At 50.2% G+C, this 14,126-nt stretch overlaps 2 protein-coding genes across 3 annotated transcripts in view; both read left to right on the plus strand.

Annotated features, from left to right (window-relative positions):
* Window positions 1-5,769, plus strand: part of Ptpn7 (protein tyrosine phosphatase non-receptor type 7) — a 12,174-nt gene extending 6,405 nt beyond the window's left edge. For both annotated transcript variants that reach the window (XM_021162760.2, XM_029482271.1), the window contains exons 8-10: window positions 487-641; window positions 3,313-3,426; window positions 4,029-5,769. In XM_021162760.2, coding sequence (XP_021018419.1) covers window positions 487-641; window positions 3,313-3,426; window positions 4,029-4,122 — 363 coding nt within the window. In that variant the 3' untranslated portion in view covers window positions 4,123-5,769. The remainder of the gene's footprint in view (window positions 1-486; window positions 642-3,312; window positions 3,427-4,028) is intronic.
* A 1,895-nt stretch (window positions 5,770-7,664) lies between these two features.
* Arl8a (ADP ribosylation factor like GTPase 8A) overlaps window positions 7,665-14,126 on the plus strand; it is a 9,095-nt gene continuing 2,633 nt past the window's right edge. Inside the window, exons 1-3 of the mRNA XM_021162340.2 lie at window positions 7,665-7,951; window positions 13,097-13,177; window positions 13,434-13,507. Coding sequence (XP_021017999.1) covers window positions 7,829-7,951; window positions 13,097-13,177; window positions 13,434-13,507 — 278 coding nt within the window. The 5' untranslated portion in view covers window positions 7,665-7,828. The remainder of the gene's footprint in view (window positions 7,952-13,096; window positions 13,178-13,433; window positions 13,508-14,126) is intronic.

Here is a 14,126-nt window from a genome sequence, read left to right on the forward strand (position 1 = left end):
ACAGGAGAAGAGAACTGACTGGAACAACATAGCAAGATTCCTATTGAGAGAGAAGGGAAGGAGGGAGTGAGTGAGGAAGGAAGGAAGGAAGGGAGGGAGGGAGGGAGGGAGGGAGGAAGGAAGGAAGGAAGGAAGGAAGGAAGGAAGGAAGGAAGGAAGGAAGGAAGGGCTTTCTGTTAAGGTACACATTCTTACACTTCCAAATGATTTCTGTATCAGTTCGTTGTTCCCCAAGTATCCTGGGAGGCAAACAAAAAAGATATCACTGTGCCCACTTCTAGGGAAGAAAATGAGATTATTGCACTTATCCACAGTCCCACAATAGATAGAGGCACAACCAAGACTTGAGCCTGGGCAAAGCTGAATAGCAAAGTAGCCAGGAGACTCACCCCTGCGTGCTGCATCCCACTGTGCATGATTGATCGATTGATCACAGCACCCACACCCACATCCCATGCCTTATTCTCCTGGTTTCTCACACCCCAGCACCAACAGGAATGCCGGTCAGTGAAACACATCCTCTTCTCAGCCTGGCCAGACCACCAGACTCCAGAATCAGCCGGGCCTCTGCTGCGCCTGGTGGCCGAGGTGGAGACCCCAGAGACAGCTGCCAACTCCGGGCCTATAGTGGTTCACTGCAGGTAGGGACTTCCCTGGTCCCAGCACAGATCCAGTGCTTGCCTTCCCTGCTCACTAAGTCTCTGGTGTGGAGGCATCCAACACCACACCAGACAGGCCCAACTCTTAACTAGACAGAACTCTGGCTTGTGGGAAGTTTCTAGTGAGGTAGAGATGAGATAAACTCTGTCCCCACTGTTGGGGAGCCCCTTTAGGCACCAGATAACATTTTCGTATGCTTAGGTCTTTTAGTGTTGGGATTGGTTTTGTTTTTGCTGGGTTTGTTGTGTTGTTTGTTTGTTTTTTTGTTTGTTTTATTTTTGTTGTTGTTGAGACAGGATCCCTCTTTGTGCCCAAGGTTAGCATCAAACTCACAGCAATCCTCCTGCCTCAGCTTCTCAACCTCTCAATCTCAGTTTGGGATTACAGGCATGAACTGTAATGGACTTATTGGAAACCTATTATTGCTATCATCAGGCACAATGTTAAATACTAAGAAGATAACGGTGAACAAAACAGTTTAGTTTCTTCCCCGGCAGGTTAATAGACTAGTCAGAAGGGTAGCCGATTAAACAATGAAGCAGACCACAATTCAGAGCTGAATGGAGTAGTACAGAGGCCACAGGGTCAGGTCACCTAATACCTCAGAGGGAATAAGCCTCTGAAAGGGGGAAAGGAAAATGTTCAGGCAGAGAACTTTATATGCTCAGGAAATAAACTTTAAAACAAAACAAAACAAAAAAGATACATTGTCAGGAGGGTCAAAGAGGAGTCCGAAGCTTGTGGGTGGGTGGAGCTTGTTGTGGGTGGAGCTTTGGGGGGGGCTGTGTGTGTGTGTGTGTGTGTGTGTGTGTGTGTGTGTGTGTGGAGCTTGTTGTGGGTGGAGCTTGTTGTGGGTGGAGCTTGTTGTGGGTGGAGCTTGGGTGGAGCTTGTCATGGGTGGAGCTTGTTGTGAGTGGTGCTTATATGTAGGGACACTGATGGAAAACAGTATGGAAGGCAGCTAAGGGCTTCGTGAATCGGACTTGCATGATTGGCTAAGACACTTAGATTTGCCATTTTGTTTTGGGTTTTGTGATGCCTGGGGCCGGGCACAGTGGCATATTCCTGTATTCCCAGTACCTGGGAGGTAGAGATGGGAGTACCAGGAGCTGAAAGCCTATCTAAAGTACATAGGGAGTTCAAGGTAGCCTGGGCTATATGATGTTTTGTTGAGAGAGAAAGAGAGGAGGAGGGGGAGGAGGAGGAGGAGGAAGAGGGAGAAGCAAACAGTACACACAGGGCATGCTTGGACCCATGCAGAGGGTGCGCGCACACACTTCAGTGCTGGAAGTCACTAGTAGCTTCTACACACCCCAGTATACACCTCCTTCTACTGGAGGCACATGTAAGACTTAAGCGGGGAGCTGAAAGCCAGAAAGGGCAAGAAGGGGAGGGGTGCGGGAAGAGAGAAAGATGATGGAGCAAGAAGAGGATAATGGGATGGGGGCCCTGGAGCATCCATGGAAGCTCACATGGAGCTGGGAGGAGGCTGTGGTCAGAGAAGGAACGCTCAGGAGGACAGCCAATGCCCAGGCAGGTGCTGTAAACAGATGTGATCGCCACCGTGTGCGCTGGACTAGGGTGTGGCAGAGCATACTTGAGGCCAAAGCAGTAAGACTGCTAATCTAAGGTCAGTCCTGGCTACATGACTAGTCCCTATTATCAAAAAGAAAAGAAAAATCAGGGGTCACCATGGTGCCTCCATGGGTAAAGGCACCCGCAGTTCAAGCCTGACATCCTGAGTTCAATCTCTGGGCCCTACATGGTTTAAGAACAGAACTGACTCATGAGAGGTCTCTACTGAGCTTCACACAGGTACAGTGATGCGTGTGCACACATGCACACACACATACAGAGAGAGAGAGAGAGAGAGAGAGAGAGAGAGAGAGAGATTAAAATAAATAAAAATATAAAAGAAAAAGAAAGAAAAAACAACTGGAAAAAGTACAAATCTGTGCTTCAATCCCAGCACTTGGGAGCAGAGGCAGGCAGATCGCTGTGAGTTTGAGGCCAGCCTGGTCTACCCAGTAAGTCCAGGGCCAGCAAGGGCTACATAGAGAAAATCTGTCTCAAATAAACAAACTAACAAAAAAGAAAAAAAGAAAAAAAAAAAAGACTTGATATGGTGGCACTCTTCTGAAACTCTGACTGTCCTGGACAACCAGGACTCAGGAGGCTGAAGCAGAAAGATTACAGTGAGTTTAGGATATATAGTAAGTTCCAGGCTTCCCTGGACTCTAGAGTAAAACTCTTTCTGGGGGGGGGGGTGTTAATCCCAGAACTTGAGAGGCAGAGGCAGGTGGATCTCTGAGTTCAAGGTCGGTTTGCTCTACATAGTGAGTTCCAGGACAGCCATAGTGAAATCCTATCTTAAAAAGATTAATTAACTAATTTAATGGTGAGCTGGACTAGGCATAGAGTGAGGCTAATAAGGGCTTACAGACTTCTCCTGGGTAAGTTGTTTTCTGCCTCCACCAGGGATGCCAGGGATACTGGAATCAGAGATGTGCAAGTCCCACCCCACAAACAGAACACTTTAATACCATTTCTTCTTTCATCACGTGAAGCCTTGCCTTAACCTTCCATGCTCACTTGTCTCCCCCATTCCCTGGTCTCCTGTGACTTCCCCATCCTCTCTCTGGTTCCATCCAGTGCAGGGATCGGCCGGACCGGCTGCTTCATCGCCACCCGCATCGGCTGCCAGCAGCTGAAGGCCCGAGGGGAAGTGGATATTCTGGGCATCGTGTGCCAACTTCGACTAGACAGGTGGGTCCATGGGAAACAGGTGCGGGCGGCCACAGTAATTGAAAAGGACATTAGTGGCTCTGAGGTGCACATCACCTGCAGGTCCTCCTGGAAGAAAGCAAGGAACTTGTTTTATTCAAAAGAACTTTCTAGTTTGCCAATAACTAAGCCCACATGAAAGATGGTCTGAAATGTTAGCTTGGGGGCCTGGAATTAAATATGTCACCCTGAATTTTCCCTCAATCTCTCCTGGCACCCAAATTCTCTACTCAGGAGAAAATGGGTTCACTTCTTGAGTGTTTTAGAAATGAGACCTGTTCTACACATGTGGGGCTAACGGTTTTCATTTTTAAGATTACAAATGGCAGAGTTGAGTATGGGTCTGATTTTGCTGAAGAGCTGGATGGATAAGAGACAGAAGACCAAGAGTCAAGACAGGGCAGTACCTGTTGCACTTCCTCCCTTGGGGTTGTCCTGGCAGAGGACAGTAAAGGGGAGTAGGAAGGGCAAGGGTGCCTATGGGGAGGAGTGAGTCAGGGCTTCCCTAGCAGGACAGTAAGAGGGGATGCTAACCTTAGCACAGGGCAGGTGTTCTTGACTCTGACTCTTGACTCTGCTTACAGAGGAGGCATGATCCAGACGGCCGAGCAGTACCAGTTCCTGCACCACACTTTGGCCCTGTATGCAGCCCAGCTGCCCCCGGAGCCCAACCCCTGACGCTCCACCAGCCCGTGGGCCTCTCAGGCCTGAGACAGTGGGTCTGGGCAAGTGGGCTGTGAGCTCTGGCACGGCTTCTGCATCAGCACAGGAAAGGGATCCCTGGAATACTTTACAGTCTCAGGAAACTGCCCCAGCAAGCAACAGGAGCCAGGCCACGGGTCTTCACCTCCGACCACGACTCTGCCTTCTTCGGTGGCCCCCAGTGGAGCATGCTGGAGCGTCCTGTGGCTCTGAACTTACAGATAGGAGCTGGTCCTTGCAATGGATTGAGAGAGCAGCTGGAGTGCTGACTTATCTAGGTGCTTTCGGTGAGCTCCCTTCCTTGTCCATGACACAAAGAGTCAGTCAAACAGAATGTTCCTGAAAGCCATTCCAGATGTAGCCCTGCTGATGGGGCTGCAGAGATGGTGATTGCAAGATCCTCTTCCATTAAGGCCTTGCCCACACACAGGCCAGATGCAACAGCAGGGAAAATCCTGGTCTGACCTTGGTCAAATCCTCTCTATCCTACATAGACTGCTCCTCCCCATACACCCGTGAGTGCTAGACAACCGGCTCAGAAGAGAATAAGGGCCTTGATTGGCCTGCCTCCATACATATCATAAAAGGAGATGCAGAGGTAACCAGCTCTAGCAGTTGGGATCACTGGATGAGCCCAGGAGTGATGATGTACCTGTCATCCTAGCACTCAGGAGTAGAAGCAGGAGGATTGCTGCGAGTTTGAGGTCAGCTAGATCTACATTTTGAGTACCAGGCTAGCTAGGACAACATAACAAGATTTTTTTTTAAGGCAATCTTGAGCACTCTATTCTCTGGAGGAGATGAGGGTTGCCTCTGCTTCTATGGCTTCCTTCCTGTCATCTGCCCCCAACCACTCTCTGGGGGAAAACCCAGCACTCTCTGCTTTGCTTCTGTGACTTCAGAGCATCCTTTAGGTACCCATGAAGTATCAAAGAAAGAGGAGAGAAGAGACAAAGAGCTATGTCTGCTTCAAGAAAACCTACCTGCCATACCTCCCCTGGCTTATATTTCTTTGCAGAGTGCTTATCTGGTTCCAGAAGCAGGCTGGGTGGTCACCACTCCAAGCAGCATGGGGCTAAGACCTTCAGCCCTCCTCCTCATCACTTCACACAATTTCCAGGGAACTCGCGATCTATCTCAGGGATGAACTATGTATCCCAGAAAGCCAGACAAACCCTGAGTCTTCCTTGACCCAGACTGGGCTGTCTGTGGGGAGGAAAACAGAATACTATCCGTACTGTCTGTCCTCAGCTCCTGGATGTGCTAAGTGACACAAGTCCTCCATGAAAACCCCAAGGAATTGGAGGAGTGACTGCCCCCTTGCCTCCTGGCATCTCTCTGGAGAACGGGAAGTGCTTCTGGACATAGTGTGAAAGCCTGTGAGCTGCACTTGAACAGGGAAGACAGGAGAATCAGGAGTTCCAGACCAGCCTTGGCGATGTGAGACCCTATCTCAAAAGCAAGCAAACAAAAAGAAACTAAACAGCCGGGCATGGTGGTGCACGCCTTTAATCCCAGCACTCTGGAGGCAGAGGCAGGCGGATTTCTGAGTTCGAGGCCAGCCTGATCTACAAAGTGAGTTCCAGGACAGCCAGGGCTATACAGAGAAACCCTGCCTCAAAAAACAAAAAAAAAAAAAAAAGAAAGAAAGAAAGAAAGAAAGAAAGAAAGAAAGAAAGAAAGAAAGAAACTAAACAAACAAGCAAAAATAATGTGAGGCTACAACTGAGGTTAACATCTTTAATGTTCGACTTGAGCTGAGTAGGCGCTCTGCTTCTCTTTAGTCTTGGAGTGGTGGCTTGCACTTCCACTTTTTTTTAAGTCCCCCAAAAGGTCTGCACTGCTGCCCAGGATAGGCTTCTAAAGTACAGGATGCTACCATGAGCTCAGAGACTGTATAGAAGGGAGCAAGGGAGCAATTGTACAGTCCTATGGGCTCCCTCCCTATACAGTCACCCCAACCCTGTTCTAGAGGGCACAGGCTCTGGAAAAGCATAATAAATAAATAAATAACCTCTTGGATGCCCACCCAATTCTTCTTTCCATCATTTTAAGCCTCTGGGGCTCTCTCTAGCAACAGAGTAAGGCTCTCGGGAGCAGAAACAGGTTACTAGATCTTTACCCCTAAGATACACTCTTTTCCAGTACTTCTAAGGACATGGTAACAAAACTGTAATCAATGGAAGGGAGACACAGAGGCACTACCTTGTTCAGGGTGCTACTGTAACAAAGCACCCCACACTGAGTAACTTATAAACAACAGAAAGTTGTTGCTCGTGGCTTGAAAGACAGGAAAGCTATCTGTCATGGTACGGTAGATTCAGGGTCTGGTTAGGAGTCACTTTTTGGCTAATAGATTACATACAGCCTTCTCTTTGTAGTCTCAAGATGGGAGGAGAATAGGCTCTGGGCACCTCTGTTGTTCTCTCCTTATATAAGGGCACTAATCTTAGCTAGGAGGCCTTCACCCTCATAACCTAGTCGCCTTATATGGTCATCACTTTGAGGAGTGGGATTTCAATATATGAATCTGGGGGAAAGACACAGAAACGTAAAGCAATGAAAATCTATTACTTAAACTTAAACTTTAATTTAAACATGTCAGACTATAGCATGTACCTATGGAGGAAGAGAAGAACTTATTAAACAGATGTTAGTAGGTCAGAATAGGTTGATCCAGATGTTGAGGGCTGTCTGATTCTTTAATAGGTTTAATCCATACAGTTGATGTTAACAGTTCATCACAGCCTCCAGGTGAAAACCGACCCCCAAAGAGAGCCCAGCTACCCAGGAATCCTGGGACCAGGAAGGCACAGCCGGTTGACTGAGCTGTTATCTCCTGCAAGGGAGGATGGGGACTTCTTGGCAGACTCTCCACCACCCACTATCAAAAACTTTGTATCAAAATAGCATACATTTTTTTCCTTTGCTACCGCCGTTCCTCACAGGGAATCCCTTGCCCTGATTTTGCCCGTCTCTTTATAGTGAAGACAAGCATCAAGTTCAAATGTCGATCTCACTTTGGGCTTCCCAGACAAGTAGCCTGGCAAACTGTGGTTAACAAAACAAGATGGAGTATTAAGGGCTCTAAATCCGGCTGTTACTCTCTATGGCATTTCGGGGGATGGAATTCGGTACCCAGAGATGCTCAGAGGCAAGGGTTCAGGGAACAAAACCGTTTCTTGGAGATCTTCATGCCACGGTTCTTCGGCCTGGAAATACCCCAGCTTAATCGGGACACCACCCGCCCAGGACCGACCACCGTTCAAGCCAGAAAGCGGTGCAGTCGGGGCGGGGCAAACGAGGGCAGCAGGAAAAATAAAATTACAGCTTTCTCCGCAAGCGCGCCATCACGCTCCTCCCGGCCGCCGCGGGTCCCCGCCGCCCCGCCCGCGGGCGCTGGCCTAGGCCGCGCGCGAGACTGGAGCGCGCTCGGGTGCGAGCAGGACGCGGCCCGGCCCGCGGGAGGGCGGCGGCGGCGGCGGGGGAGGTGGAGGCGCCGTGGCCACACCCATCGGCGAGCGGATCCTCGGGCAGCGCGTCGTCGGCCGCCGCGCTCCAGCCTCCGCCCGCACCGAGCCGCGGGACCCGGCCGCACCGGGGAGGGGCCGCTCCGGGCCGCAGCGCGAGGGCACCGAAGGCGGCGGGGACCCGGCACCGGGCGCGGCCGGTGGCAGCGACCATGATCGCTTTGTTCAACAAGCTGCTGGACTGGTTCAAGGCCCTGTTCTGGAAGGAGGAAATGGAGCTCACGCTGGTGGGGCTGCAGTACTCGGGCAAGACCACCTTCGTCAACGTGATCGCGGTATGCGGGCAGATGTGTCGCCGGCGCCGCGCCCTAGGCAGCTGGGGTCGGCGCCTGGCGTGGCCCGGCACCGCCGGGTTCCGGGCAGGGAGGAGCCGGCTCCGGGCGCTTAGGGCCTAGCACGGTTCTTGGGGGACTGACTGGCGTGCCACCCGTTCTCCGACCTGGGCTAGGATGGCAGGGCTGGGGGCGGGGTAGCGAGGACCAGGAGAACCGAGCTTGCGTTCCTCCGGAGCTGGCGGCACTGAGATGTCTCCACGCACCGGGAACCCGCCGCAGGCTGACAGGCCCCCGAGGCGGGCGCAAAGGGGCATGACGGGGCGAAAGTGCCCGGACCTTCCCGCTCCGCGCGTGGAGGGTCACGGGACGCGCGGCCGGAGCGTGTTGCCAGGGTGCCCTAGCAGCCCCACCCCGAGGGCTCTGCCTACCCTTGCTGGACGCGGAAGCCGCGGCCCTTTGGGGCGGGGGGAAGGTATCCCTAGAGGCAGAGGAGTCAGCTGAGGTCCTGGCTCTAGCCCAGACTCCTCCCCGGAACCTGTCCCGGGCCTGCCTTAGCGTTGGGGTCCAGAAAGCATGGCACTATAAAGGGAGTTGGGAGAGTCCACTTGGCTCAGAAGTTGCAAGAGTGGGTACCGAGGACCCGAGAGGATGAGCTGGAGGGGTGCCATCCATCTGGGGACAGGGGAGAGAGCAGCTTTGGAGACTCGGCACTGGGGGAGGTGGGGGAGAGAGGGAAGTGATTGCAGTTGTATGTCTGTGCCAGAGGAGTGGTGAAGAAGGAGTTAAAATTTCTCTTTAAAAAAGAGGAAGATGAGCTCCCTGGGCGTGAGCTGAGCTGCAGTAATGGCTGCAGCCTGTATTTCCAAGCTAGGCAAGACTGTGCTTATGGGACCAAGTAAGGCTTGGGACGGGGACATAGTTCCCCCACCCCCACCCCCACCCCCCGAACCTAGGCCCGTTCCCAAAGATGGGTTTTCCAAGGACTGTGAATTCGCCAGATATAGGTTAAAAATGCTGATGTGCAGGTCCGCAAAGATGTGAGGCCACCAGCTTCGGTACCACCACTTGCCTGTATTGTATTGTTGCCCGACCCTGAAGCTCCACAGGGCTCAATATCCCTGCAGGAGGGGCCCTTCAGAGGGACTTAATGGTTATATGATCAAGCATGGGCGCTCTCTCTTCCCTAAATATGCTCCGCCATTGACCTCTGGACCTTCCTCTACCCAGTGACCCTTCTTATTCCACGGGGCCTCTGCTGAGGTTTGGGACATGTTTTTCTGAACTAACACACATATGCTTCCTGACTGCCATGCTGTGTCCCTAGGACCAAACACCTTGGTTAGGCTTGGTGTTGACTTGCCTCTTGGGCTGTCAGAGCAGGAAGCCAGCACCCAGATTCCCACCTGTCTCTTCAGACCTAGGTGACTTGGTTTGGGGCATTTGGGTCTGGGAGATGTTTTAGTATTTCTCCAAAGGAGAAACTAGCTGTTTGGACTCTGCCAAGACATCACCTCCAGTCCCTAGGGATGCCTTTCTCAGCGGCATGTTAGTATAGGGATGCAGAGACACCTAGGTGGGTTCAACTTCCTGGCCTGGGCCTACCCTTCAAGACCAGCATCTTCTCAGAGAATGGAAGGCTCTGACAGGTCAGGGACAGAAGCCAAGTTCTCAAATTCTCCTGCCAGAGTCAAGAGGTTCCTTGAAACTAAGCATGATGGAGCATGCCCGTAAACCCAGCAGTCTAGATGCTGAGGCAGGATCCCTAGTCTGAGAGCAGCCTGGGATAGAGAGAGACTTTGTTTCAGAAATTAAAAAAACAAACAAAAACAAAAACAGACAAAAAAAGACAAACCAGTTTTGTTTGGTATTCAACATTCCTTCCCCCACCCCCCTTCTCCTTTTTGATACTAAATTTACCACTAAATCGACAAGCTGAATTTCCTTTCTCTCAAGAGACCCTAATAGGTAAAACCACCACCTAGGGTGCTGCAGGGAATTCTAGCAGCTGGGTAACTCCAGCCTTCTCAGACCCACCAGAGCCCTGACAGACATTCTGCCGCTCCCCCTACAGTTACAAAAGGATTAGGAACCCCTGGGCTCTGTGCCCATGCCCACCACTGCCTTTGCTCTTGACTTGGCTTCTGTTTGTCTCAGCAAACCCTTGTGCCCCCTCATCCACCCCCCCCCACACACACACACCAATGAGATGTGGCAGGGAATAGGAATTGAGTTTAGTGAGCTCAGCCGCTTAGCAGGTTAACTAAAAAGAGTGTAAGGAGCCATTGCAGTATGTCTGAGAGACAGAAACTCGGCTGAGTGCTGAAAGCTGTTTTATTAGAAAAGTGGGAGATCAGTTTTTGCCCAAGAGAAGCAAAAAGGCCGTTCTTTTCTTTTCTCTTTGAGACAGGGTCTGGTCAATCCTCTAGTCTCCCTAGTGCTAGACTGTAGGCATGAATGGTCATGCCCATTGACGGGGGTCATTTCGAATATCTTAAAACATGAAAAGCTGTCACTATAGATGAATTGGTCTTGGGGTACCCAGAAGGACTAAAGAACAAAGGGGGGCACAGGTTATAGGAAGATGCGTTTTTGAGTCATAAAGAACTTTCTGATAATTTGAACTAGCATGAGAGGGAGTGGAAGCCTAGCACAGTGGTGCACACTGTTAGTCCTAGCCATTCAGGGTCTGAGGCAGGAGGATTAGGAGTTGAAGGCCAGTCTTGATCACTTCATATAATAGTAATGAATAATAATAATAATAAATGGAGGAGCTAGGGATGTATCTTTGTTGACAGAGGGGCTTGCCTAACAGGTCCAAAGCCTCGAGTTCAACCCCTAACACCACATAAAACCAGACACAGAGGCACACGCCTATAATCTTTGCACCAGAGAGAGAGAGAGAGAGAGAGAGAGAGAGAGAGAGAGAGAGAGAGAGAGAGAGAAGGTAAAGGAGAAAAGAGAATGATGGTAGATGAATAGATTCAAGTCTGAGACAAAAGGTTGGGTTACATGACGTAAAGTTGCTTCCATCCTTACAGGAAGAATTTGAGTCATTAGCAGGGAAATTAAATCATAGCCTGATTGCAACTTAGCTCCAATTCCCAACTGAGCAGAATCTGGGTGTTGGAAGGCCTGGTTGTCTGAGAGTCTCCTAGCATCTCTTTGCCAGGGTCACGGTCTTCCAGGCTATGCTCTCATCTATTTGGGAGCATATGGGTCTTTCAGTTCCCAAAGCGCAGTGACGGTTCCACACAGCATCAGAGCCACTCCCAAGCACTTAGTGAGCCATAGTCACAATTCCAGGAGCCCTACAGTCCCCGCTGGTCTAGGGTCCTGGAGGAGGTCACTTGAGCACAGGAGACATGTCCCATCCAAGTACTAAACAGGCCCAGCCTTGCTTAGCTTCTGAGATCAGACAAGATCAGGCACTTCCGGGGTACTGTGGCTTAGTTATCCCTAAGGTAGTCTGGCAACATAGCCTGGATTCAATACCAGGACTCAGCAAAGATTGTAGGCGGGAACCAACTCCCAAGAGTTATCCTCTGACCTCCACAAGCATGTTGTGGCTTGTGCACATGCACGTGTACACACACACACAGAGTAAATAAATAAGTATAAAATTAAAGTATATCGTTAGATGTGTGCTGGCATTTTATTTATTTATTTTATTTTATTTTTTGGTTTTTGAGATCAAATTTCATATAACCCAGACTGACCTCAAACTTACTATTTAGCTGAGGCTGACCTTGAACTCTTAATTCTTCCCCCTCCACCTGAATTTGGGGGTTTTAGGAATCTACCAGTACACCCTGTAGAACATTGCAATGCCATCTTCATGAGGGACTGTGAGGCAGGCCCTGGACCCACCCCTGTGGATGACTGTACATCCAGGGGGCTCAGAGGATTTCCAAAATCCAGCTGCAGTTCTCAGATGAGGATTCCCTGCTATTCCTTGTCACTGAGCATTGGGCCTTCAGAGGCAGGGGAGTGGCTTGCTCATCTGGTATACCTGGAGCACGTCACTGAGGCTTCCAGGCACCGACTGAGAACTGGTCATCTCCTGCTCTTTGTCTAGTGGTCAGAGCCCCTGGTCTCTGTATGGGACTCAAGCAAAGTAGTCTACTACCTGGTAGGAGACAAAAAGCTGTGGTACAGGCACACGATCATCACCCTCAGCTTCCAGGTACCATCAGCCCTCTCCTGTGTGGCCTCCATCTGTCTCTCCTGCTCCCACCTGTTACCTTGACGGGAAGGTGACCTGGGAGGAGTTAGGGCTGGCCTTATTTGAAGCCTGTGTCTACTTTAGATTAACCCAGAGATTTCAAACACAATGAATGCAGGGAGAGAAAAATACCAGACATTGAAAGGAATTATGGGAGCTGGAATTATTCTCAGCTCATTCAGCAAACATTAACGCTGTTACTATAGACCTGGTTCCTCTCCCCCAGAAAGCTCTCAGCCCAGAGAGGAGACACATATGTAGGTAAGTCATAGAGACTGTGGACTATTCGTGGTAGAGTATAACAGATGAATACTAATAGGTGTTGCATTTTGTGGGTGGTGAATTTAGTCCCAACCCACCTATTCAGACATAGTCTATTTATGTAGCCAAGGCTGTCCTAGATCTCCCTATGTAAACCAGGATGGCCTCACAGAGATCCACCTGCCTCTGCCTCCCAAATGCTGGGATTAAAGGCGTGTGCCACTACTGCCCAGCTCCTCATTTTTAAAACACAATTTACTACTACTTTGATAATCTCTGCTTTCCTGGCCATGTCTCTTGTGGTGAGCCTCTTGTCCTGAGAAGTAATGTATTCTCCTAACTCAACTGGAGACTAAGTAAAGGGGCTTCTTTTAACAAAAACTGTAGGTTAGACCTTGGGAATAGCTTTCTCCCTGTCTAGACTGAGAGACCCTGAGAGTACCCAAGGGCTAGTGACCTCTTCCCCATAGACTTCCAGATATGGATGGCATGTAAGTTGTTGACATCCATGCTCCCTGAAAGCAGAAGACATTCAAGAGAAAATCTGAGGTCACCGATAAGTCGCCCTGCAACCTCTTGCTCTGGACCCACCAGGGAGGGCCATCACATCTGGGTCCTGACAATGTTTGCATCTTTTCCAATCCTGGCTCTCTTCTCTCTAGTCAGGACAGTTCAATGAGGACATGATCCCCACTGTGGGTTTCAACATGCGAAAAATCACCAAAGGGAACGTGACCATCAAGGTGAGGGAGGGCGACAGAGGCACCTGGGAAGTGCCAGCCAGGGGAGGGGAGGGTGGCAACCTGCTGCTGGAGGACTGGGGAAAGGGAGCTGAAGATAGGCACTGTAGATGATAGGGGGGAGAGGGAAACCGGGAGGGGGGGAGGGGCTGTGACCTTAGGGTGGGGGGAGACTGCAGAAGGGAAGCTAAGAACCCAATGGCTTTCAGTTGTCTGCCTGCCCCTGAGGCCACCTTCTCCCCATCCTCTTCTCTCTCAGCTCTGGGACATTGGGGGGCAGCCCCGTTTCCGAAGCATGTGGGAACGCTACTGCAGAGGAGTGAGCGCCATCGTGTAAGTAGGGTCTCCCCACCCTCCTGCCTGCAAGCCATCAGGCCTGATGCAGAACCACACACATGGTCCCTGTTAATGCCTGCTGCCTGGACGTAGTCTGCTTTTATTATTTTGCATACTGTTTATTTGAAAAAAAAATATATATATATTACAATTACAGATCTGATCAGCCAGCCTACAGTGTCTCCCCCAACCCAAATCACCATGTCTTGAATTTTGGGTAGTTTAAGTGATTCCTTCCTTTGCCTGTTAATTTTATCCAGACAGGGGATGTAACTTGGTCTGAAAGCTCTAGCATATATAAGGCTCTGGGTTCAACTCCAGTCTCTCACACACTCTGGATTCAACTCCAACCCCCCTCCCCCCACCTCACACACACACACACACACAAATAAAAAATGTATGCCCAGTTTAGTTTTCTTAATAGAATAAACAGTGTTTGGTCTTTTTTGGTTTTTTGAGACAGGATCTAACTGTGTAGACCTGTCTGGCCTGCATCTCACTATATAGAAAGACCGTGCTGCCCTCTAACTCACAGACTTCCCCCTCTCACGTGCTAGGATTAAATGCATGCATACCATTCCCAGTTTCAACCTAATTTTTTTTTTTTTTTTTTTTT

Source organism: Mus caroli, chromosome 1, assembly GCF_900094665.2.
Source record: "Mus caroli chromosome 1, CAROLI_EIJ_v1.1, whole genome shotgun sequence".
Lineage (NCBI taxonomy): Eukaryota > Metazoa > Chordata > Mammalia > Rodentia > Muridae > Mus > Mus caroli.